The sequence below is a fragment of the Anser brachyrhynchus genome, assembly GCF_964034855.1.
Source record: "Anser brachyrhynchus genome assembly, chromosome: 15".
Lineage (NCBI taxonomy): Eukaryota > Metazoa > Chordata > Aves > Anseriformes > Anatidae > Anser > Anser brachyrhynchus.
In genome coordinates this window covers 7226440-7253714 of record NC_137733.1, presented here as the reverse complement: position 1 = coordinate 7253714, position 27275 = coordinate 7226440, and the positions used below count along the sequence as shown (strand labels likewise).

Sequence of the window (27275 nt, the reverse complement as noted above, 5' to 3'; positions counted from 1 at the left end):
TTCCCTCCCCCAGCACAGCCCTGAATCACCCACATGTGTAGTGAGACTAATGAGGTTCTTTAGATTCTGGAAGAAAACAGGAGTCAAGTTAAGAAGAACCAAAATTTGGGTCTAGGCAGAGAAAATCAGAATGCTCCACATGGAAGAAAGGCACCTGTGGGGAAGAAAAAAAAATGATGGTCAGAGACATCGGTAAATGGTGACTTCAGTTAAGGAGAAAGTGTAACGTACCCTGTTGTGGCAGAACACCGGTATTTTGAAGTGCCTTCAACTGTTGTTGTAGCACAGAGGGATTTTTAACATCTGTAGGCCCAAGGTCTGTTTGGGAAATGGATGACCCTGCTCTACTTTTAGCTAACTGCCTGGACCATGCTTTTTGTGAGCTCAGCTGCACCGTGTAGTTACTAAAGCAGACATATCCCTGCCTATTATATCTAGAATATTCCCCAAGCATCAGAGCTGCCACTTGCTACCACTTCTTGAAAACAGAGTTTTGCTTTCCTCAGACAGATGTCTAAGTGTAAAAACACAAGCAGTTTTTTCTGCTTAAGATGAAGAACCGTGATGGTCAGCTAAGTGGCAGAGCCAGCTCAGGTTACCATGTCATCTAACTGCAGCTAACACGTGGCCTAATATTCATTCAGTTGTACTTATCTCAGAAAAAATATAGAGGTGTCATAAAGTAAGCATTATCAACGTTGTACCATTAAAAGTACTCCTGTGATAGAATCTCACCACACACTACCAGGAATATCAAGCTATTAACTTAAAATTTTTATGTAACATCCAACTGTTTTCCGAGTGTACAGATTTATAAATCTTAACAATCATTCAGCTAAAATAACATTCTGTTTGGAGCTGACACTTTCAGCCTAGCTTTGCCTACTGAAACATCTCTCCTTATTCTTTTACCTGAGGCCTGTCTGAGATGGGCTAAGTGACATATCTTGTGGGTGGTATACCCTTGTTTTGCAGCAGCATGGTTAGAAGCAATGCTAATTGTGCAAAATTTTCTTCAACGGTTTTCTTTCTTTAACTCTCCTCTTAATTGAGAATTCAGTATCATGTAAAATAATGAGCTCTCAGTCACACCTTTCCTCTGCAAACACCTCCACATTAGAATAGGAGGCATAAAAGACCCATAAAACTACAGCAAAGACTTCAGCGGAGCTTTCAGAGCTGCCTAGTGTTATTAAAAGATTTTTTTAAATAACACAAAATTTCATGTTACAATCCTTACTTCTCAGGTCTCTTGGGGATGGTGGCACACATGATGTATACTCAAGTTTTCCAAGTGACAGTCAGCCTTGGGCCAGAGGACTGGAGACCTCATTCATGGGACTATGGATGGTCCTTCTGGTAAGTGTCACCGCTAGTTAATATCTTTTCATTTTTGAGTTGTTTCATCAGTCTGTTGGGAGATTGTACGAATCATCTCAAATTTCCAGGAACATGCATGTGAATTTCCAGCTGCCAAAATGCTAGGAGCAAAAAAACAACATAGCCATGCAATCACTGAAGTGTTAGAGGACAGTTATCAATAATTGTACAGCAGCAGCTGTGCGTATCAGCAGGTACATAGCATTTGTAAATAGACAGATACCACAATTACCAACACAAATTGAGCACTCTCATTAAAGTTCAATTTAGGTACATAATTGCCATGGCATTTCAGGGAGCTTTAGGATTTTTTGTTGTTATTTTTGGTTTTGTTTTTAATTAGTGTCTCAGATGAACCTTACTTTGTAATTTTTAACACATCTGCAGAGAAATTCATAGTGCACCTGGCACTGTGATCCTCCCCTGTGAATCATGGTGAGAAGGCTTGGGAGAACAGAAAGAACATTCTGGAGAATTTTAATTTTTCTTTTTTAACTTTCCCAGTTATCTTTGAAAATTGAATAAAAATAATTTGGTCAAGATGCATCAGCTGTGTTATATTGTTTGCAAGTTTATAAGCTTGACAAGAATAGCAGAATGAGGAGAACAGAAATAAAAGCATTGCAAACAACATTCTTATTCCTCTAGAAGCATCAGCCTCTTTGTATGGCTTGGGAAAACACTTCAGTTTTTTCATTTATGAATATATTGTATTATTTTATTTCCATCTCAAAGCAAACACAGCAATCTTGGCAAACACCAGAAAATGAACACAAGTACTTCTTATGCACAACACTGCAGGGAGTTGTTAATCTCTCCTTTTCTCTTCCGTATACTGTGTTTCATGGGAGGAGTTATTAACATTTTAGTAACATATTGCAATATATAAATAACATTATTTTTAAAATACACCTTATTGTGTGGATTACTAATAAATATTTATTATTGCATATAAGGATGAGCTTATAAATATATTTATATATTTATATACATATAATATTAATATAAATATTTATAACATGTAACAATAATAATTGTATATTAGTACAGTCAAATAGTAATGCTTGCTATCTATTTGTCTTTAGTAATCTATTTTATAATTTACTGCAAAACTTAAAATTCATAATGTTGTTAAATGTCTTGCATGGTAAATCAGTCATTAGATTATTCACCCTTCATCTTCTGCAAGACAACAGCTGCCTGTCTCAGAACAGGCTTGGGGGCCTGTTTGCCACATGAGCCCATCCCAGACCCATCCACACTGCATATGTGCTAAGAGCCCAGAGTCCCACCCTGAGATGACAGAACTTCATACTCTTTGCAGAAGTGCAAGTACTGGAAGTCTCTCCCTCCCAGTACCTTACAAGGCAACATACTTGTCAATGCAAGATGCTGGGCAAGGCACAAACATGAATTCAGTCACAGCTTCCCTGAAGGAGATGTGAACAGCAGCAGCATTTTCAGCCTGCAGTGTGGATCAGCAGCCTGAGACAGGACAGAGGATTCCTCATGCTGTGCCAGTTTGAAACTCAAACACAGCCAAAGCAAGGCTTCTTCCCTTCAGCGACACCCAAACCATTACTGCTGTGCAGGCCAGTGCATCACAGCTACCCCTGGCACTGCCCAGCCCTGAACACCCACTTGAAGAAGAGTTAAAAACAAGTGCCCACACAACCTGGTGGGTTTGGAAAATGCACATGCAGGAATTTATTTCTGCTCTGTCAGGCTCCAGTCGATGGCCAGAAGCACGAGATTTAAATACCCTTGAATCAGTAGTGCAAACATCAGCGTTATTTACAGCTTCTGGTAAAAACTATCACAGCAGCATCCCTCTAGACCACCTACCAGAGCACAGAGAATTGCAACACCGCTGAGGGGTGCCAGGGAACAGCCTCCCCAAGAGCCAAAGGTCATGAATAGAGCTAGAGACTGTCATTCGTTTCAAATATGACAATGGGAAAAATGGTTTTCTGTGACTACAATTCTTCTCTATTGGACAGGAATGATAATTATACCTCTCCTCAAAATAAGCAATAGCTGCTTGTGATCTGCTCAGAAGTCCCAGGGTTCAAAATGCACCCCTCAGTCCATGCTATCAGACCCCCTTTCCAGGCCTCTGGCAAAGCCTGGAGGTTGGCCCATGCTCTGGCACACATCAGGAATGGGATGATGGATTCTCTAGGCAGCGAGTTTCAGCGTTTCCAAGGATCAGTGGGAGTTAAGGCTTGGCTGCTCCAGAAAGAAAACAAATGCACAAGCCTGAGCTGTTTGAGCCACAGACCTGAGCTGAGTTACCAGAGGCAGTGCATACAGTCCTACCACACCTCGGCACAGCTGGCATGGAGGGCCATTGTTTTTAAAGAGGTCTTCACTAGAGTATGATGTAACTCAGTGCTCTTGACACTTAAAAAAATGAATGACATTTAACCAGGGTCCATAAAAACTAAATCATATCAATCATAATTGCCTCATTATTATGATTTGCCAAATGCCAGACCTGAGGTCACACCAAGAGTCTTTCTGCATTTCCTTCTTTGAACCTTTCAACATTTCTGAGTTAATGATTAGAAATGATCAGAAACATTCAAGAGAAAATGTTCTCCGTGTGTTATTCCCCAGGCACTAAGTGGGCACAGTGAAGCATGTGGTTTCAGCTGGCTTCTTCTTTGATATAGGTCTGGAGACCAGCTGGAAATGTTTGGGGCTGTTGGAGCTTTTCCATGCACTCTGTGCATGAAGTCACTTGCCAGGCCTCCCTGTGCCTGGACACTTACACATAGCACAAGTTTCCTTTCCACGTCTTCACCCAACCATGGGAAGCCTAAGGGAACTTCATCCCCACAAGGGTTCACTACACTTCCTTCTCATTTGATTGCATCCGGCAAACAGGTTCAAAACTGGCTAGGAAAGGGCTGCTTCCACACACTTCATTACCATGGGAGTCTGTAAAAGGACTGTTGTTATGCACTGAGTTTTGAAATCATTGAAATAAGCCATTTCTGTTTACCTGAACCATTTTTTTCCCAGGTTTTTCAGTTCATGAATATGTGCTGTCTAATTTGAAATGAAGGACTGTTTCCCTGTCTGCAGAACATTTGCAGTTTGGGAAACAGTTCAGGGGAAAACAGTTCATGCTGAGAGCTCGGTTTATAATGCTTATTTATGAGATAATGCTACTGTGGTTGTATTTTTTCTATTCTGCATAATTTATATCAACATTAAAATTGGTTATAGAAAGGATGAAAGAAAGGAGCAGGTAAAGTGCGTAGCTGACAGGTGATTAAGTTAATCCAAGTTAGTTAAGGAGCCAATATGAAATAGATGCAGCTGGAGCTGATGGGCTGAATGTGATGGGAGGGGAGCCTGAACAAGGATAAGTCCTTCAAACAGCAGGGGGGAAAACAGTGCCTTGTTTGTGCTCCACACTTGTGTTGAAAAAAACCCCGAATTCCTTGGGCCTGGGAGTCCCCCCAGCCACATGTGAACATAAGATCAGTGAGGCAAAGGCTGGAGGCAGAAGGCACACAGGAGGGAAACCTAATCCACAAGCAGTGAGCGGAGCAGCTCCCAGCTGAATTCTGCTTGCCAGGAGACCCAGACTAACACCGCTGTTCCAGTCTGGCACTGGGACAGTCACTTTTTTACTTCCACCTTCCTTCTCCCTGTCTCCCATGCTCCTGGCTGTCACTTGCAGGTGTCCTGCCACTGGCTGACTGAGGTTGGCTAGCACCGCTTGCTTGCTTGGGGCACTGCCCTCAGGTTGGATGTCTCCACAAAATGGAAGTGCTGTCTTCTAATCTGGTCAGGTTTTCAGAGATTGGATATAAACCAGGGATGCTAGAAACGTCCATGAACTGGGATAAATGGAAATACAGTAGTCTGAGGAAGGCAAAATGAAATAGAAACCATTCATGAAGTAGCACTGGAGCCAGTCTCCCATGGATGCTGGAGACCTTCTAGGGGCCCAAAAGACATGCTCTCTGGGGTATTACACTTCTCTGCACAACTCCTTCCCGGTGTTCATTACTGCTCTATACATTTTAGCACTTGTCTGCTAGGCTCTGAAACATTTCAAAAGGAAAGCTAGACATGTCAGACTCTTCTGTCAGTGCCCCGAGTGCTAACGTTAGCACTCGTCCATGGGATTAAAGCCGTGCCCAGCACAGCATCTGCCTGCATGTCTGAGCATGTGCCACAAGTCATTAGAGGTAAGATGAGGACGATGGGTTTGTCACTGCTGACTTACCTGCCTAGTCACATCCTGTGTATGTGTGTCTCTTGGCTTCAGAAATATGACATGAGCTACTGTCTTAACCCAGCTCTGTTTGCTGGTTTCTCTCTCCACAGTCTGGCATGGGGTTCTTTCACCTGCTGCATGGCGGCCTCCGTTACTACCTTGAACTCTTACACTAAGACTGTCATTGAGTTCAGACACAAGCGCAAAATCTTTGAGCAGGGCTTTCGAGAAGAACAGAACTTCCTAGACCAGGAAGCCATCAAGTACTTCAGAGAAAGGTCAGTGCAGACAGTCTCTCGGTCAGTGGAGGTTTTCATGGACTCTGCAAGTCTCAGAAAACCCAGGCTCTCGCCCATTTCAGCACATGTGGGTAACGTCTCTGAGATACGCAGAGAAGATGTGTGTTAAAGAGAAATGCAAAAGATCCTGCTTGATCTGTTTTTACTTCAATTTTGTGATGTCCCAGTGCCTGCCTTTTCATATCTGCTCATTAAAACACAAGACTGATAAGTCCTTACGGAATGCATTTGATTCATAGTAATACATAAGAAGCTATGTTACAAATGCAATCAGATTTTCCCTGCCTGAAAAAGGTAAAGTAGTGGGGGTATAAAAACTGTTACAGCCATCCTTTCTCAGAGCATGTCATAGGCACCTCCCTAAAGTTCTAGTAGTTGCCAGCCACCACCAGGCTACCTTTGAGTTGTCATCTTCCATATTCACATGCTACAACCCATCCTGGGCTCTTCCCGAGCTCCTCCACACAAAAATAGTGCACATATCATATTGCAGTGCCATGCTCCTTTGCAAAAACACCCACACTGCCACCCATGCTGCTCCAAGGGTCTTAGGTTCACTTCAAGTTCCATTTGAGCTCTGAAGGCCCAGAAACACTCCTTTACACTGTCTACAAACACAGCCTGCAGGTGCCATGGCCCATCCGTCCCACTGCTGGCCCCACGCTGTGTGACCATCACCAGGCAGGGCCCACCACGCAAGGCACAGGCCTGCGGCTGTGGCTCTGCACAGCCAACTGCTCGGTGGCCAGTTGGCCCTCATCATGAGATACAAGGTCCATATTCAGCTCCTTCCTTGGCCTGAGAGTACGCTTACCAGTATGACAAGAACAGGACAACCAGGAAAACCTCTAACAGGCATTTTCCACTTCTTACAAAATATTTCCTGACCCTCAGAGAAAAGCTATCACTCTCTTCTGCCACCCAGACCCTACATATTCTTGTTGCATGCCCAGCACCCCCTATAGTGCTACCCCCTCCTCTATATGGATAGGGGTACAGGGGTAGAGGTACAAACACTGTCAACACACAGTTATGGTATATGCACTGGTCTTCCCCCTCACATATATTGCTCACCTCCCACGCATTCTTTGGCCTCCTGCGTAGTTCTATATTTGGTCCATGATACACTAATCCTGCCTTGCCTTCCCATCCCCTTCCCCTGCACTTACACACAAAAATCATTGCCCATAAACTTAAACACTTAACAGCACCAATCTCCACCTTTCTACTCACTCATCATAACCATCTGCAATGTATCAGTTATACCAGTTATTCTCCTTTCTCTAGAACACACACCTTGTGCTTGTCACCAGTGGGGTTTACAATGTGCCTGAGGAGACAGCCCACATGAGCTACTGGAGCAATTACGCTTGCTGGCAGCAGAGATGGGATGCAGATCAGCCACTCTGGAAGGTGCTGACACATCATATAATATAAATTAGTTTGTTGCATATGGAATAATCATTCAATAAAAAGCACAGAAAAGGCCTTGGACTTTGCAGGGTCCTTCTGAAGGGCACTATGGGTTAATGACTAGAATATAGGCATGCCTTGTCAAAAAGTATGCTAATTTATTCTGAGTTCTGCTAGTCATAGCTCTGTACTCTTTTTGTTAGCCCGTGTGGCTGCACTTGTGCACTTACTGCCCTCCTTCTTTCACAAGAAGCTTTGCTTAACATTGCAGAATGTGAAGAACGCAAAAACATTGACGTCAGACAGCAAGGAATGTCTGATAGACTCTTTAGGTGTGCCTTCATGCAACAAGGAGCTGATAAGTGCAGAGAATCCTCACCAAAATCTGATTGTTAGAAGCAATGTAAAGATATTTTGGCTGCAGAAAACATAGGGAGGATTCATTCCCATTCTTCTGACTGACGTAGCAGTTTCTCAGTGGTGGAAGAGAGTGGCTGGGGAGCTTTGAGGAGAAAGGAAATTTAGCATGATCAGACATTTCGGTAGGAAATTGAGGAGTCCTCCTGAGCAGGAAAAACCTTACTGCTTATAACTTTGCTTTGGTTAGCCAACCTTAACTAATAGGCTCTGCTGTTACAATTGCTTCTCTGCCAAATTGCAAATTTTCTCTCTACATTTCATACGATCTGGAAGGATCAAAGAAATGATTCAAACAACCATGACTTTCCTAATTTTGCTTTTAGAGACAACAGTGAGTTTTTAAAAATTTTTTGTGTTTAAAAAAAAAAGTATAGACAGTGAAGGGGAAGTGGTCCCTGTGTGTCTCGGGGGAATACAAAGTGAGAGGGAAACAGCTGAATTATTGAACTGAGAATTGCAGATGTGAGACCAGCAGAACTGTAAGCAACAGAATATGTTGCATCATATTGGGAAATGCTAAGGAAACTTTATAAGATATCACTGCTGCCCTTTCTGGAACAGTAAATAGGAAAAAAAAAAATAACTGCATAGAGGACTGTAACCCTCTTTATCCCACATCTGTGTTGTGTGGTTTGATTTTGATTCTTCATGCACGCTCCATACTACACAGACTTGCCATTTTTATGTACAACAATATCACATACCACTTTCCAATCAAATTCATGTTGAAACTCTAATCTCAGAGACCTTCACACCAACACACTAGAAAACAGGTCAATGACTGAGCTTGGCCCACCAAGTACAACAAGCTGAATCCAGCACCAAAGGCTTGTTCACGTCTCTTGGGAGGAAGGCTTCATCTTAGCCATGCAACTAACAGGGTATTTAACACATGTACACCCAAGACAAAAAGACACTTTGGCCAGTATAAACCCATGTGTTTTTTAATTCTCTTTATATATATATCACTCAAAACAAGTGCCGTACTCGGCAACATGCATATGGAACAGCCTTCATACTGGAGAGAGATGACCTGTGTTTAATATTCTTGTCTCTACCACTTGCTCTATGACAGGGCTGTATACTTTATTCTGTCCTTCCAGCTTCCTTGCTCCTTTTCAGTTTGTGTGAACAATTCACTAGTTGGCCATATCCTCCAGTCTCTTTTACACACACCTGGCAAACACAACCCAAACACGTGGCATCCCCAGACTATGTGCTGCCGCAGCAGACAATGAGAGGTCCCACAATGGGCCCCTGAAATGAAACTACTCCTGTTCAGGAAGGTAGCCAAAAATACACATTTGCATGGCACGTATCCTCTTCCCATCCATGGGATGGAGACATGTGCCCCCAAACAGCACCTGTGGCCCTCAGAGTGACTATCACAGACCTAGCACCTCTCAGACCTCTCATGCAGAGCACATCTCTGCCACATCCCTGTTCATCCTGCAGCATGACACTCCACAGACCTCTCAGCAAACACAGGCTACCAATGTCTTACATTTCTGGACTGATAATTACAGCATTCTTACAATGTTTTTGATGCTTGATCTTATATTCACTGTCAACTAATGTACTTCATGATTATGATTTTGTTATTTTTATTTTGCATTATTTTAATCGTCATATCTGAGTGTGTAACAAGTCCTGAGGCAGCATTACCATGGGATCATTCTAGAGATCTAAAGCCGTGTGGCATTGCAGGCTTTTTTTTTTTTTTAAAGTTAGCATGCTTGTGGTCAGCATCACCTGGGTATGCTCTGTGAATGCAGGGGTGCTGGGAACATTGATTAGTAGCACCGTATTTCTAGATTCTTTGCATCACCAAGGTGCCAACAGTTTCAGCAAGCACATGACTTCCTCTAGCTCTGATGTTCCTTTACACAAGTAGAAAATAGATTCCCCTTCCTACCTGTGCATATATCCAGGGATACTTCACCTTCCCTCCTACTCCTACACCTCCATGTTTCTTTTCAAAACATTTAAATAAAACCATCCAGCCTTTCTTCCTTCCACTTGCTTTGTATATATTACTACCTTCTTCTTTGCATGTTTCTCTGCCTCAGTACACATTCAGCATCCACGGTACACATGCAAACAGCCTCTGTGTTGAAAAGACTTAGTGCAGTGGGCAGTTTTCTAAGAGGAATATATTTTTTGGAGGAAGTTAAAGCTTTGACATCAGTCTCCACAGCTGCAGTTCATCATCTGGGAGACAGGGAAGAAGAAGAGTTAGCCCCATTTTGTCTGAAGTAAGTTTTTTGTCGGAACATGTATATATAGGCCCTTGTTCCCAGAGAAGACATTTGTTTTATGAATAAAAAACAATATAAAAAGACAACAAAACACCTCTCCTGCAAGTACTTTGTCAAGCATAACATCACTGTATTTCATTTAATTTTAACCACATGCATTTGCACCAGCTTTTCTTGAGGACTCCCTAAGACCCCAACTGAAGATTCACTAGCAACGTATTAGAGGATGTTCCCTTGATGGCTCCTGTTTCAAGAAGTGTACACCATGTTCACAAGCTGTGCAGGGGATGAGCCACATAGCCCCCAGCCCATCGCTCCCCACCAGCTCACTCCATCCCCTCCTCACAGCATGTGAGCCTCAGCCTGTCTGCATTACTGCTGCTTGTGAACACCAGTCTCCACACCATAGGAACTACGTCAGCTGTGCTGCACATGGGAAGGACCTTCAAAGCTGCAGAGAGGAGGATCTAGTGTGAGGGAATGTGGAGGCTTTGGATAAGAGTACGGAGAACTAAAGCTTAGGGTTCAGATAGGGGGGCTGAAAGGGCAGAAATCAAATTCAGGGGAGCTTTTCATGGAGAGGGACTAGTCAGTACGTAATCAAGGAATAAAAAGCTATAGAAATGATATGAGTAAACTTGAACTAGCCAGTGACCTCTTTTACTGTTGGCAAGAGGAGGAAGAGTAACAGCTTTGAAAACACATCCAGGTGTGGTCAGGCCATGTGAGGCCAGGAGTGCCGCATCCCATTGGACCTGTAGCCACTGCAGATGGGGTAAGGAGGTCAGCCCACCTTGGCACCAATGGGAGAGGGAACCTCTCAGAGAGAGGTTCAAGAGATCAGCATGGCCCTGCCACCTGTCTGATACCCATCATTTTACTCCCTGTGAAGCAAATCTCACTTCATAGCAATTGTCAAGCCAGCATACAAATTTATCAAGCAAATCTGGAAAGTTCAACCTTCCACAGTTAATTCATCCATCCAGTTTTTGCCAACTTTCAACTGTCCATCAAAACCCGTTAATGGTACTGAGCTGTTTTCACAGCATTTTTCTTGCTGACTAAGCCCTTACTCTGTTCTGCAAACTGATGAAACATCAGGCAGATGTTACTGGTGAAATTCTAACTTGAAATGAGTATAAACTGACATTGATAACAGTGCAGACAAACTGTCTGCAGGGCTAGAAAATGTAGTTTTCAAATGCTGGGAGAAGTTTGAAACAGATGTCAGGACCAAAACTATTATTGCAGAAGTAATAAATCAGGACTGTTCCTGACCCTTTGAGAATCTGAACTTTTTAAGTCATTATTTTTAAGCACTTTTTTTTAGTTTTTGTGCATTTCTTTAATGTACCTTAATCAGACCTTTCTTTCTCTAACTTCATTGTACTCACATAAAAATGTCGTGCAGATCATATTGTCAAAAGATATGCCAGACTCTTGCTTTGATTTCTTCCTTGGTCACCTTGATATTTGAACAGGTTTTAAGCTACTGACCTGCAGTACTTCCTCTTTACAGGGTCAATATCTTGTCATGGGCAACAATAAGAATTTCACATCTGACAATTCACCTTTGATTAGCACACAAGGATGAGTGTAACATTCTGCCTTGAATCTATTCTATACTTTATCCTGCACATTATTCTGCAACACAGCAGGGTCTATCTGCAGAGCTATTCCTTCTGGAAAATTACAAACTGGCATTTAAATGGTGTAGCACTAGCAACATATCCACTCCCAACACACTTGTACTGTACAATGCTGTTAGTCCCTGATGCTAAAATGCATCCAAAATAGTGAAAGAATGGGAGAGACGCAGCCCTGAGCCCCTCATTTCTATTCCCCATGGCCTCTTTACATAAGTTTTCCCCTGAGAGGGGCAAGGCCAATGGAACTGAGACCTTCCTGAGACTGTTACGATCACCGTAATGGGCCTGGCTGGCTATAGATGGGAGGAGCCCAGGTATGTTGTTCTCTTATTTATTTTGACCCTTCCATTTCTGTACATTTGGGAGCAGCCTTGGTTTCTGTTAAAGGTGCTACTTCTATATTCTCTTTTCCAGGACTGAGGAGGAGAGGGCTGAGGCTGGGGACCTGAGGTTACAGTGCCTCCATAGCTGCTCCCCAAATAGTAAGTGATCATGGCTCTGAATATATACGGCACACAATGGCTTGTACTGTCCCCACAACTGGTTTCTTGGAGTTAAGAATAAGGTTTGGAGTAGGAAGCACTGTAAACAGAGGTTTGTAAGTTTCCCAGACAGTGTTGCCCAAACAGTAATCAACTAGCATATGAAGAGTACAAAATTCTCCAGGATTCAATTTAGGCTGTACATATATCCTATAATTTTATGCTATCTCAAAAAGCTGTGATTTCATAGTAGTTTAAAAATATGCTATAATTTACACCTGTATAACTTTCATTATCACTACCATTTTTCATCTATATTTATCACCACTTTATGATGATGCATGCTATTGAGTATAAAAATGATTGAAAGCATCTTTGATAGACAATAACATTTATATAATTAATGCCTTTTGTTTGCACTTCTATTAATCTTTATTCAGAAATTTGTTATGCTTTTATTCATCATTTGAAAAAAAAAAAACCTTCCTTTAAGCTATGGGAATCAATGGTTCAATGTATGGAGCAATATTGGAGGATGGCTCCTGTCCTACTCTTAATACTATATTTTTCCTTTACTCTCAAGGAAAGAGATGTTGTGTCTCCATCAATTTCCTTGCAAAGAAAGCAGATGATTCTTCATTCAGCAGGAGGGAGGATGGGGAAAGTGACTTGCTTGACAGAGCTCTAGGATTAAGTCTGTGCTAATAAAAATTGGAAACCTCATAGCATTTGCTGCTTCTGTCTTGCTGAGATGCACATCTCAGCCACATACTCATGGAAGCTTGGTGTCCACACCCCTAATGATTAATGGTTCTGCTTCTTCGTCAGACCAGCTGGAACAGCTCTCCAGGTGGTCTCCACACAGACATGCTAGAGTTAGTGCTGCTCTCAGGCTTGCTTTGTCATCAGCTCAGTTGGTAACTCTTGCTCCTTGAAAATGTCATGGCAGTTGTAGAACTTTCCACAGGCAGATCCACATCCTTCATTTTCGCAGGCCTGAAAAAATCTATTAGTATGAAATTGTTCTGGGTCATATTTCCCAAGAAAACTCCCTCCCTACCAAGCTAATGGCTAGTGCTCAAATGTGCTTATTTCATTATGATGGCTGTCCAAAGGTGTTTTTTTCAAAGAACAAATAACAATTCTTGACATCATGAAGTGTTCCAAAGAATAGAACCAAGGCTCTGTTGGTCCTGTGCCCAGCCCTGCTCAGTACTTACCTTTGAAAGACATGCAGCTTACCTCAACACCTGTGCTGACAGATCTGTAAAAGCAAACTGCAAAAGAGAAGTCAGGTATCCAAATCATCCGGTGCGCTTCATTCAATGTGTTCATCTCAGTGTCTTCAATTACAGGCAATTGCTTCTGAAAGCAAACAGGAAAAACTACATATACCATTAAGCTAATAAGCAATAGTAGCAATACAAGCGTTATACAAAAGGTGTCCCTTCAGCTAACCAGACTTCAAGACAATGCTGTGTTTTCACTTTTAAAGACCATTACAGTGTTTCAGTTAAAAGAGACACAGAACTGGGCAAGGTCTGGATGGAAGAGAAAAGTCAGTAGATGTGAAATCCATCTGAAAAAGAGAATTTCTTCCCATCACCACACCTTGCGATTACAGGAGCAGATGCAAATCCACACAATTCCCAAGTCACTAGAAGTTCATTTTAGTTCCTCCTGCTATCTTGTCCTCAAGTATTTTCCCAGAACATTCTGGTTCCCTTTTTCTGAGTGATGCTTTAGAATAAACTTCACTCATTTCTTCATTTGACTGGCAGCAGGTTTATCTTGTGATATACAATAGCTACAGAACTGTCATCCCACCTTTTCATGACAATATGGCCAAAATTCATCACAAAACCTACACAAGAGTCCATCCATATTTATGTTAAATCCAATGGCAAAAGTAAGATTTATCTTAATCCTGGGACTTCCCAGAGTAGAAGACTCACTATACAGAACTATTTCCCTGGACCAGTTCACAAATCTCTTGATAAATCAACTTAGGAATTGAATTAATTGGAAAATGTGACTATCGGTAGCTGATTATTACTTAGCTCTGTAACAAGACTCATAACCAGCAAGACAGCTAATGTATCTAGGTCAAACTGAAGCCAAGAGCTAAAATATCACAAATAAATCTGAGACCTTGTAATGATATTAGATTTTCACCCCCACCAGCTGATCCAGGTGAGGAAGCAGGGTACTGATTGATCATCCACACTCTCAGTAACAAACTGTGGTGACTTTTCAAAAGACTGAAGACCATTTACTTAAGGAAGAGTCACTGCCTTAGAGACAAAGACAAGACACCATGCCAGAGCTTCACGGACCACAAGTTAAACCTTTAACAGCTATTCAGAGCTGACCAGTCCATCTATATTTATATGACTCGCATTTGAAGTCTTCATGCAGAGGTTGTCCCGTACCGGTAGGACACGAGGAGGTATAACCAGAAGTTATTTCCTGTGGCCCACTTCAACTGGCATTTCATTCCCTGGAGGACTTGCCAGCTGGTCTCACTTAGAAATGCTCCAAGGTTGTTCTAATTTGAACGAAACAGTATATCAAGAATATTCACTCATATTCAGATACAATTCTTTTTCCTGTCCTTCCACAATGACAAAATTGAATATCTGGATCTTGTTGAGAGAGAGGGTTTTTATTGAGTGCCACTGTAGAGCGAAATGCTAAAACATTTACATAAAAGATTAAAAGGACAAGGCTGAGCAATCGTAGAAGACAAACACCCACTCTACAGGTGACTTTAGAGGAGAGAATAATAAAGGTTTGAGAACAACCCAGGAGAAATGTGAGATTGCAGGTAACACAGAGAGCCTCAGGACAGGACAGGACTCAAGGATCTCAAGTTCCTCTGCTAGGAGATGAAGCATCCATTTTGAAAAGTGGCCTTTAATTATAAATCTCTCAGAAGCTTGATTCTGGGAGTCTTGATCAGAGTAATGCAATAGCCAGTCTTGATAATTATACATTAAACCATGTAATGTCCATCACTAAACCATAATTTTCCTTTAACGTGGAAACTTGCCTGAGCTGGGCTAAGAACAACATCGAGGAGCTCTAGCTATAAATTGACATCCTCTGCTTGATTCCTCCGCAAATGTATGGCACTGGCACTTACACATCTAATAACTCCAGCCATATTTTTTTATACCAAACTTACCATTTCCACTGCAAATGTCTAAATACTCTCAGTAGCCTGTTTGTTGTCTTTTTTGACCTTGCAGGTCTCAACTTTTTCTATTAGATGTGCAGGGCTGGGAGATCTCAATGCACTGGTTGGGCAGCTATACAAAAATGACAGAAGAAGTTTCACATCAGGATATCTTTGTTGATATTGTTTTGCAGTTATTTGTGAGCAAGAAATGCTCACTGTTATTACTTATACCTGATTTCAGACATCTGTATGTTCATACCACTTCCACTCTCTCCTCCAATCCTCTCCCATCACTAGGCATTAATCTAATGAGCCTGCTGCTTTGATCAATGTTCTTGGGGTCCACAGGGCAGATGGGAGAGGTACAGAGAACAGATGTAGAACAAGGGATAAGAAAGAGGCAGAAGACACAGTGAACAAGGAGGAATGGATACGGTGGCAAAGCTAAAGAGGAGACAGGTAGCTCAGAAGGGCCAATAGCAGGAAATAGCATATTCTCCATTTTTTTGCTTATTGTCTGTGTCAAAAAGCCTTGGCTGCTATTTGAGGCAGATTAACCCAGGGTCCAGGACACCACCTTTTCTTGCAGAAAAATGAAAGACTATTCAAAATGCATCCATCATTAAAATAAGATAGTCATTGTTTTTTCAGTGTGGGCGTTTTAGAGGGTCGCCTGACTGAGAGGAGGCCTTGAAAAAAATCCATTTTGTTCTCATATCATCACCTGCAGGCATTTCCCCAGGGTCCATCCCACAGTTCTTCCACCATCCTCCTACCCCTGGTTGTCTACAGTAAGATTTATGCAAACAGCCTCTCAGTGCTTCAATTTAAAGCACATTGTCATCTTTTTCTATTCAAACAAGATCATCAGAAGCAATCTAGATTTAAAATATGATGAGAATGATTCATAAAAATGAAAATCTGCTGCTTTTTCTTGGTTCCAGGAGCCACAGAAGGAAGGTAGTGCTGGGTTTGCAAGAAACTTTCATCTATCTTCAAATTCAGTGCTACAGAAAGTATATTGCACAAGCTCAGCTGGAGAGGGCAAGGCACAGACGGTAGACAAGGTCACTCTAACAACAGGGAACATGCTTTATATGCTGAGCAGCACAGGGCTGGAAAAAGGCAGACAACAAGGGCTTGATGCATTTGAAATGTTGCTCAAAGCTGAGTCAAGGATTCTCCTTGTGGAGGCACATGACAGCTGCAATCACCTTCCTGTTTCATGTCAGCATTGATTTCAACTCCAAGTCCTGCGATTGTTCCTGTAATTTATTCAGTTCATAGTGATTCACCACATAAAAACAAGTAAAGCACTCTGATAAAGCACTATGGTTACAGACCTAAGAACCAGTCTTGCTATACTGAAAGCAATGGGAATTTCAGTCCTGTCTTCAGGCAAACCCTTGCCCACTAGGAAACTCCAAAGTTATAGGTCTCAGTTCTGTCCTCATTTACCTCTGCTAAAATCCAGACTTGACATTTTGCTTCAACAAACTCCAGATTTCTTCTTAGGCCACGTAGTCCCTCTGTTCCTGTGAGAAACATAATGATAAATGTAAATTCAGTCCCATGTTAATCACTGGGGAGAGTGAAAATTGAAGGATGCAAAAGTAAAAGAAAGTGATAGTTTACAATACTTGTTTTTTCTTCCAGTGCACCAGTGAATTGGGAAGTTTCATATAGAAATTTCAATGAGTTATGAAACTGATTTTTTGTCACACTCTGTTAAGTATTGTCTTCCTGTAAATATGCCATTTCCTACAGCTAATCCAGGAATTATGAAGAACAAAACAAAATAAAACAAAAAACAGCCCCGGCCAACACTGCTAAAGATGTGAGAAGAAGTATTGCAGATTGGATATGCACCCAAATAGCATTTTAGCTACTGTGAATGTTATATTTCTTCCAGAATGTAAGCAAGGATTATTGTTCATTTAATGTTCAAATAGTTTTACAGTACAAGAAATTTCAGGGCAAATATATATATAAAATTACAGAATGTATTTTCATTTCAGTTGTCTTAAAATGAGTTTTGCTATTGTCAGAACAAGTTTCCTCCACTTTTCCACAGCAAAAAGTATTTTCTGATCATGGGGTTTAGTAGTGAAGAAAGGAAAGCATCTTCAGTGACTTGAATCAAAACCATGAGTTGACAAATTCAAAAAAAAATCTGTCTTGGAGTTTATTCTGCAAAATGGCTGGAATTATCCTTTGAACCTATATCATTGTCAGAGTTGCCAGGTATTATACTGCATTTCAGCTGCAGATATGTTCTCAGTTGAATAAAGCATGAAAGTATTAACTCCAAAGTTAGAAGATCATAAGAAGTGTCTGTCTAAACCCCTTCAGAAAAATGAACAGTAGACTAGTATAGAAAAATCCAGTCTTCTGCAAAAGCACCTGATAAAGCTTTATTTTTTGAGCTTTTGTATAAAAGCTTTTCTAATGCTTTTCAGATCCCTGGATAGCTGTTTAAGGACTGAGCCATAAATTCTGTCAGAACACCTGAGTACTGAAGGCCAAAATTAAATTATTCTCTGTAACGCTGCCCTTAAGAGACTTTGTTCAGGGAAGTCTTTCTACTAATAATGATTTAATTTAAATAGCAAATAAAACCCAACTTTAGAAACTGGTAAAAGGTGGCCAATTTTAAAAATTATGCTTATCTATTAGAGAGCTTGTAAAATGTGTTCACATATTAGTAAGGAATATGTAGTGATATGCTGGGCTGTCTCAGAAAAAAAAAAAAGACACTTATTACAAGTAGTAAAGAGGACTAAGTGTTGGAATTCACCTCTGAAGCTGGAAACTCAGTTCAAATTTGGTTTGGAGAAGACAGCATTGTGAAGCTGTTTGAAGTTTCTATTTATGATGGCATAACATTTACAAGAACAGGAAAAGATGACAATTTCTCCATTTTACTAAAGGTGCAATTTTTTTGTAAAAAAGGACAACACCATTGTTGATGATGCCTAAGTAATGGCAAGATCCCAGGATGGTCACAGTCCTAGGCCACTGGCTTAGATATCTCTGATAAGGGTTGCAGCCCATTTAAGCTACACATAGTGTGCGGGCAGGACTTAACCCCAGAAAAAAATGCTGCATTAGAAAACCCAGAAACATTTCTTTTATGAGCAAAGAGAAGCCTTTTGTCAAGGGATGGGTTGGGGAGCAAGGAACATGCAGAAGCATCCAGAATTTACCTTTCTTCCAGCAACAGCAAGGCTTTGCCTTTCCTAACTAACTGTGACTCAGTTAGAGCTTTCCAGACCTGCCACAAGCAGAGACTGCTTCATCCCTAGCACCTTGGCATTGAACATGTCACGTTCTCCTTTGACATCTGAATTGGCAATGAAGGACAGCAGGAGTTTAAACCGCTCTCTCCTCAGCTCTGCTGCACTGGATGAGGGCTGTGCCCTTGTAGGTAGGGAGTCTGTTTTGCATCTTAGATCCAGCCCTGTAGCATCTTTAATTACACCATTGAAAATGTCTTCCCATCCCCTGTTCAGTCAGTTTTTGAAAGCAAGGACTTGTGGGGAAGGGTGTTCCCCAACAATTGGCCTTGTTTATTCTCCTGCCTGCTATATAACTCATATTATGCTGCCTTTTGGCTCTGTTTATATTCAGTAGCTCTGCTACTGTCTGCTCTTCCAATTATAAAAACTCTAAATTTGATTTAAACTTGATAATTATTCTGTGATCTAGCAAAGGTCTTAACTGTTTCAGGAGCCCTACTGAAGCCAATAGGTGCGAGGCTTGCCCTTTAGGGCCTTAAAAAATGGGATTTAATTGCATCTGACACTGAGAAAGGCAGAGAAGTGAACATGCAGTTAATTCAAGCCACTTTTACTAACAGAACACTAGATCTCATATATAACATATCCAGACCACGATTTTCTGCAATCTTCTACCACAAGAGGAACATGAACATACCAGATGCACAAGAGGACTCAGCTGGTAGCTGGTATTACTACAGAAGTCTGTCGTGTCCTTTGTTTCTCAGAAATTATGAATTGTGATATGCCCAGTGAATGTGCTCATGTTCCCTATCAAGGTCAAAGGATTTCTAGCTGCAGTCACTATCCATGAGAACAATTACAGTTTACACTGGTATATCTTCTTCTCTTGCCATCAGTCTTGCCAAACTGAGTCAGATTTAGCTATATAGCAAAAAGCATTGGGATTTCTCCTTCCCGGCAGCAGCCATGAGAGAAGTACAGAAAACAGTATTCAGGTGAGGCAGTCTGGAACGCCATGCAATTGGCATTTACAGTCACCTAAAAGCTGGTCAGCTCTGTGCACAGTTTACAACTTAGGGTGGAAGAAAAAGTCCATAGCACTCAGCTGTATAAAGGAAATGTCCTATAATGTCACTACATGAACAATGATATCATTCTGTGCAGTTCTTCTATTTTTACCTTGCCTGTTTATTCACCCCATGATTCACTGGGCAACCATGCAGAGCTACCAGGAAACCAAAGCATATGGGTCCAAGGTGAGGGCTGGTCTTCATGCTTTGCAGGGATGATCAAAGGCAGGTGCTGAGACAACCTGCAAGTCAGGTCTTATGCTCTTGCATTCTTACTGGAATTTGTCACAATCAATATGCCAGAAACCTTCTAGCTTTCCAGTGTTTCCCTGTCCTTGCCCAATACCAAATCCTTGTTTCTCACAGAGCTCTATGACTTTGAAAAGGAGAACACTGACGTGCCAGTGATTATGCTGATGATAGCTTAGCTGGCACCGGGGAGGAACTGATCATGAATTTGTGTGCCTTATTCTCAAATACTTTGCTCTTGGTCATCAGAAGCAGCGGATTTTATACAGACATGAGAACCAAATCAGGCTATGGGCAAATGCAGCTGCGGGATATATGCCTAAAATTGTCCCAGAGTAGAACTAAAATTGCTCTATAAGCAATTAGGCTAGTCCAGAGGAAAAACTGTGTGTTTGTCTTTCCTCAGGGCTTCACAACACCCAGCTCTAAATGTCACTAACGTTCAGAGGAACAGGAGTGACCATAATGCTCAGAAAATGCCCCCATTTGCTACGTCAAGCTCTTCCAGCAACATATCAAGCAGCTCTTCACTTTCATCAGAACCAACCAGACAGATCTCCACGGTTCAGGATCAAACCCAGCTGGACATCGTCTCCATCACTAGATTGGCCCCAGGAGAATCACCAAGCCCTAAGACATTTGAGCAAAGAAGTAAAAATTTAGCAATTTCATGTTCTGGCCCACTTGGTGCAAGGACTATTGCAGCATCTTGCCCATCCAGCCCCAGGCTCAGTCTAACACCCAGCTCAGCCAAGCCTCAGCAATACTCTGACTCCTCTCCAGTCAGTCCAGGGATCAATGCTACTTCCTTCTATACCTTTTGTCCTCACACAGCACACAGCTTAGAAGCTTCGGCATCAGCTTACACACTGACCCCAACCAGGAAAAGCACAAGGCCTCCAGCAACAATGACTCCTGAAGATAGTTCCCAATCTCCTGGCTCTTCTAAAACTGGATTAAAAACTACAGGAAAGGGGTTTGAATCAGATCTGGAAGATCCTGATCATGAAAGGTATGTAACCAGGTCATACACATGTTTAAGTCCTCAAATGACTCAACTTAGTACAGATGATACACAATCATTAACAACCCCTTATCAAACAATTTAAATCTTTTACAATTTAAATGTTTCCAATGTTTGTTTTCCTGTAACTACCCTATGCTCTCACATAACCCTGCAAAACCATTATATTTTCCTTCCCTTTTTTTTAGCTAACCAGATCTGAATATGGACCATACCTGGGCCAGGTTGTCAACCTCAGCTCCTTGAACAAAACAGTATAAATGTGGTCTCATTTCCTTTCAAATGAGAATCCATCTCTCTCCCTGTACTAGTCAGCCACCTGGGAAGCAAAACTGTCATGATACAGCTCAACCCCCACCATTATTCCTTCTTTATCCTCTAGTGGGCTAATAGAGTTACCATTTAGTTTTGGTCTTCAAGGTGAATCTTACTGAATGATGTTCCCCCTTCAAGTGACACAAGTGCCCCACATTCTATCACCATTACGTTTGGATTAGAATAGAAGTATTAAGCCCTGGGGAGGAAAGAGAGTTTAAACTAAATGCCAGTACTGGCATAAAGACTCAGTCCACCTGGACTTTGGAAAAAGCCTCTTGACAATAGATTCATGGAATCATTTAGGTTGGAAAAGACCCTTAAGATCACCAAGTCCAACCATCCACCTAGCACTAGAAACCCACCACTAAACCACCACCACCATGTCCCTAAGGTCCACATCCCCAGCCTTCCTAATTACCTCCAGGGGAGGGGACTCCACCACTTCCCTGTGCAGCCCATTCTGAAGCCTAACCACCCTTTCTATGAAGAGATTCTTCCTGACATCCAGTCTAAACCTCCCCTGGTGCACCTTGAGGCCATTTCTTATCACCTGTCACCTGAGAAAAGAGACTGACACCTGCCTCCTGCAACCTCCTTTCAGGTAGCTGTAGGGAGCAATAGCATGATCAGGCTCTGAAAAAAAATCCCATTCACAGCAGCAGAGAAAATAGGCTGTTACTGTGTAGTCTGACAAATAAGAGCTGGAGGGTGTATTCAGTGACACGTCAGGTACCACCCTTCCAAACCTGTTTCTGTGGCCTGACCCCATGCAAGTTGGGCTGATTTTACCCCACTGAGACACTGAATTCTGCACTGTGTCTGCCACTTCTTTTCTTTGCAGGAGATTTGTAACCACAGAGGAATTCCAAGCCATGGAGAAAGAACTAGAAGATGTAAAAGAAGAATTGAAATGCTTGAAGTGGAAAGTGAGACACATTGGTGAGACAGTGCAGCCCCTGGCAGAAGACAGCAAGCGTTACAATGGCTACACCCTGACAGAGCTCAAGGCAATGGTGCAGTCTGAAGACGATCCTTACAAGGCTGCACACAAAATCCTGACTGCACTTTTCAGCGATGTGTACTTGCTACAGCACTCAGTCACTGAACAGGCAAGCAACACAAGATCTCTGCCCAAGCCCAAAATAGACCCAGAGTTGTACACAGTGTATTGTGACATTCTGAAAAGCATATTCCCTGGAATTAGCAGCCAGACCTTGAGGGAAGAGACACAACATATACAGAAAAGCACACAGAAAGAAGTGCAATAACACAGAGTTCAGAAAATCTTCTGCAAAGTAAGACAGATATCTCTGATGATTTTTGAGCACTGAACTATGGTACTTACAGTTGGTTGAGTCTATCCCTTCCAGGTATGAATCATCTGTAAACATCTTGGTGAGCTCTGAGCCCTTCATGTCACCTGATGAGACAGGGTGAAAAGACGTTCTGCATACCTACTACAATTAAGACAAAAAAATTCCCCTTAGTGTCTCTTTCAATATGTGGATGTTTCATTGTTTCCAGCTACTATGAATACTGCCAAAAGAATTGAAACAAGGCATTGTGTGTTCAAGCAAGGGCCTTTCCCCCACCCCAAACAGACCTGTCAACCAGCATCTGGGTAGTTTCTATTTTCTAGAGTATATCATTCATTAAATTACATTACTTGTTAGAAAATTGTGCCTGTCCTTTTTTTTTTTCTTTGTCCAAATACTTTGCACATCAATCAACAATTATAGCTTGAATACACAATGGGACAGAACCTGGGCATGTAGCAAACCACCCTCTTCTGCCCATTCGCGTCCTGGGTTATATGGGAAGAAATCCAGGGCACAAACGTCGTCAGCTGCAGTGCACCCAAAGAGTTGTCCACTGGAGATATCTAAGAGCCAGGACATAAAAGTGTGCTGAAGTCCCCAGGTCACTTCAGGCATGAGGGAGTTAACAATCCACCAGTGAAACAGGCGAAGGTAGGAGTCTGTGACCTCTGACTTTCTCACCTTCTGATAACTGAGCTGACAGAACAGTTCAAACACGCGAACTATGCTTTGTCTTTACATAGCAAAGACGCTTCTCTGAAGCCTGCCTTAGCCGCTTTGTGCTGGTTACCATGCCATCTCACCACAAAACAGCGTAGCATCTGTGACACAGACCAAGACCTTGTGTTTTATGTACGATCATACACATCTGCATGAGCTCATGTACTTTTGGTGAGCAGTGACATTTAGGGACAAGTGCTGCTTGATTGCAGTCAAGTTCTCCTGCTTCCATAATGCCAAATGTGTGGTATAATAACACTAACATTCATCACTGTATATGAACAGCAATTTGTGTGCTGGAAAAGCTGTCTCAGATCTGATTAACACAGCCTTGACTGGGAGAGAGAACACATATTTCAGGAGTCCCTGTTGTAACAAATAAGCGACAAAAAACTTTGCTCTTTCCACTTACTTTTAATATTTTTGCATTCTTGCCCTCCTTCCTGGCTGTGGCTTCACAGGATGCCTTTAGAGTCCCATCTCTCAACTAAGCAATTCCACAGCCTCTTGATAGAGCAGATCCATGCAGCTGCTGCTAGCAACCTGCCTGCTTTTCTGGCAGGCTTTCCATGGTTGGCCCTGCAGCCATGCTCAGGTTCTATGACACAGGGAAATGACCAGAGTGTTAAGAGTATGTACACGCCTGGCTGATGATACATGTGAAACAGTTCTGTGTGTTTGCATGTCTGTGAAATTCAAGTTTTCCTCCTAATACACACAGAATGGAATGACATTTATTCACTGAGATGCACCTCTCCTGTCACGCCAGCCATCGCTCTTCAAATCCTTCCATTCAGAGCCTCAAAAACTCCACTCGCTCTCTCTCCCCAGGTGGGATGGGGAAGAGAATCAGAAAGGTAAAAGTGAGAACTCGTGGCTTGGGATAAAGGCAGCTGATGAGGTAAGGCAAAAGCTGCCCGCGCAAGCAAAGCAAAGCGAGGAATGCAGTTGCTCCTGCCTAGCGGCAGGCAGGTGTGCAGCCCCTTCCAGGATAGTGGGGCTTGTCATGCTGATGGTGTCCTGGGAGGACAAATTCTGTCACCCCGAGCTGGCCCCCTCCTCCTTCTTTCCCCCAGTGCCATGGCTGAGCATGGTGCCCTGGCTGTTTTCCCCCACCTCCTTGGGCACCCCCGGCCTCCTCACTGGCTGGACAGCATCAGGAGCAGAGAAGGTCTTGGCTCTGTACAAGCCCTGCTCAGCAACAGCTGGAACACCAGGATGTGACCCACATTATTTCCAGCCTGCATCTGAAACATAGCACCATATGAGCTACCATGAAGAAAATTAACTCTACCCCAGCCAAAACCATGAGTTCCCTAAAATAAAAATGACATACTTGTTTAGGAGCCACATCCTACATGCTTAGAAGTTTGCTAAGCTTTTTGTTTCATTTTTTTTTATTTAAAAAGAAAAGATCATTCTTAGTGTCACCCAGCTCCGGATGTCTTAGGATGGGACATGTCAAGGACATGCTTTGCACCTTCTTGGATCTTCTAGGTAAGCGCTCTGGGGTTGTTCTGACCTTTGTATGACAGATAGTACCTGTCTGCCAGCATGGTGTATCTATACTGTTCTCTGCTTATTAGCCATTTATTTTACTTGCAATCTGATGTACAGACCCAGCACAACTTGTTGCCCACTGTACCCCCATTCCTTTTATGCCCATTTCCTTTTATGATAAAATCACCCATCTAGTTGATCAAGGGAAGCCAGCTGATGTAATCTTTTTGGATTTCAGTAAGGGTTTTGATACCAGTTTCTCATAGTATCCCACTGGACAAAATATCCAGCATACAGCTAGATAAAAACATAATATGATGAGTGAACAATTGGCTGATGGGTAGGGCTCAAAGGGTTATGCTAAATGGGGTTGCATCAGTCTGGTGGACAGTCACCAGTGGGGTCCCCCAGAGCTCCAGTTTAGGGCCAGTTCTCTTCAATGTTTTCATAAACAATTTAAATGTAGGACTAGAAAGTGTTTTGAACAAATTTGCTGATGATACTAAACTGAGAGTTGTTGACCCTGTTGAGGGTGGAAATGCCTTGCAGAGAGATCTGGACAGATTGGAGAGCTGGGCGATCACCAACCGCATGAAGTTTAACAAGAGCAAGTGCTGGGTCCTGCACCTGGGACAGGGCAACCCTGGCTATACGTACAGACTGGGCGATGAGATGTTGGAGAGCAGCCCCGCAGAGAGGGATCTGGGGGTTGTGGCTGATAGCAAGCTGAATGTGAGCCAGCAGTGTGCCCTGGCAGCCAGGAGGGCCAACAGTATCCTGGGGTGCATCAAGCACAGCACTGCTAGTCCGTCAAGGGAAGTGATTGTCCCGCTCTACTCTAAGCTGGTGCGGCCTCACCTCAAGTACTGTGTGCAGTTCTGGGCACCACAGTACAAAAAGGACATGAAACTGTTGGAGAGTGTCCAGAGGAGGGCTACAGAGATGGTGAAGGGCCCAGAGGGGAAGACGTATGAGGTGCGGCTGAGGTCACTGGGCCTGTTCAGCCTGGAAAAGAGGAGGCTGAGGGGAGACCTCATCGCGGCCTACAGCTTCCTCACAAGGGGGAGCGGAGGGACAGGTGCCGATCTGTTCTCTCTGGCGACCAGCGATAGGACCCAAGGGAATGGAGTCAAGCTGCGACAGGGGAGGTTCAGGTTGGATATCAGGAAGAGGCTCTTCACTGAGAGGGTGGTCGCACACTGGAACAGGCTTCCCAGGAACGTAGTCACGTCACCAAGCCTGTCAGAGTTTAAGAAGAGTTTGGACTGTGCACTTAGTCACATGGTCTGATTTTTTGGGTAGACCTGTGTGGTGCCAGGAGTTGGACTTAAAGATCCTTGTGGGTTCCTTCCAACTCAAGATATTTATGATTCATGTCTGCTAGTAACAAGGTCCTTCATGGGCCTGTGAATTATTTATATGACCTTTGTATCATCAATGGCAGTTCTGTCAGATACTGTCATTTCTGGGTCTCTGTCAGGTTTCAGCATCCTTCCTCCCCTGGTTCTGTTGTGCTATGAATCACTTCTGCCCATTTTAGAGATATGCATTAGGTCTTTTACCCTGATAGCTTTCAGCTATTCCAGTGGAAGTTTGAGTTAATTAGATCCCCTCAGAGGGGACACCAGTACTTGAGTCACCTCCCCTGCTTTTTCTACAGGGAGCTCATTTTCCTGAGTTTTTCCTGTTGTTTGTACTCCTGTACATTACCACCTGCTCTTGTTCTTGTATAAACATTAGCTTTCCTTGCTAGGCTTGCTTACCTAAGTTTGACTGGAGAGAGATACTCTTGCTAAATTTGCTTATCCAGGGTTGCTGGGGACCGCAGCTCTCCCCCCACTTTAGAAGAGATTTTCAGTGCCCAGTTCATTTTCTCTCTAGCCAGCCACTGCTAACAGAACAGAAGGGTGAGGGCTGAATGCCTACACCTGCAGAAAGAGCCCTTCTCTTTGGAGGGTAACAAAATTGAGTCAGCATAAGAAAAATAAAATAGCAATATCTTAAATACATGGGCCTGAATGGGTTTTGGCTTTCACTTTTAGCATGCTGCTCTTGCCAGAAATGTGTCTGGTTACAAGCATGCTCTGTCTAAAGACTTCAGGTCTTGCTGCCTAGTACTCAGTCAGAAAAGAAATTACACAGTCCCATTACTCTGACAGTTAAAGAAGATTCATCCTATGTTCTTCTTGGACAATTCATACTGATTTGCACTGTGTCTACATTACTCCTTAGCCTAAAAAAGCCTTCTCTCCGAAACATTATCACCTTCGCCTGTACAGACAGACAGAGAAGGCAACCAGACATACAGAAAAAAATCAGTCCATAAATCCGTGTTGCATTCCATCCTCTTTTTCTTTAAGCTATATATATATTTTTTTCCTTTAATACACACTTTCAAGTCTGAAGAGCCAATACTGGACCAAATCATTTTTCTTTCCTAACTATAGGAATTACATTTGCTACTCTCCAGTCACTCCCAGATCCAGATTCATTAGTATTGCACTTATTCAAGTA

General features: G+C 42.5%; 1 protein-coding gene across 3 annotated transcripts in view; it reads left to right on the top strand.

Annotated features, from left to right (window-relative positions):
• Positions 1–22899, top strand: part of GSG1L (GSG1 like) — a 65374-nt gene extending 42475 nt beyond the window's left edge. For 2 of the 3 annotated variants that reach the window (XM_080557322.1, XM_080557321.1), the window contains 4 exons: positions 1248–1359; positions 5728–5895; positions 20287–20892; positions 22064–22899. In XM_080557322.1, the coding sequence (XP_080413448.1) occupies positions 1248–1359; positions 5728–5895; positions 20287–20892; positions 22064–22490 (1313 nt within the window). In that variant the 3' untranslated portion in view covers positions 22491–22899. The remainder of the gene's footprint in view (positions 1–1247; positions 1360–5727; positions 5896–20286; positions 20893–22063) is intronic. The other variant, XM_080557323.1, reaches the window with a different exon arrangement.
• Positions 22900–27275: the final 4376 nt, after the last annotated feature.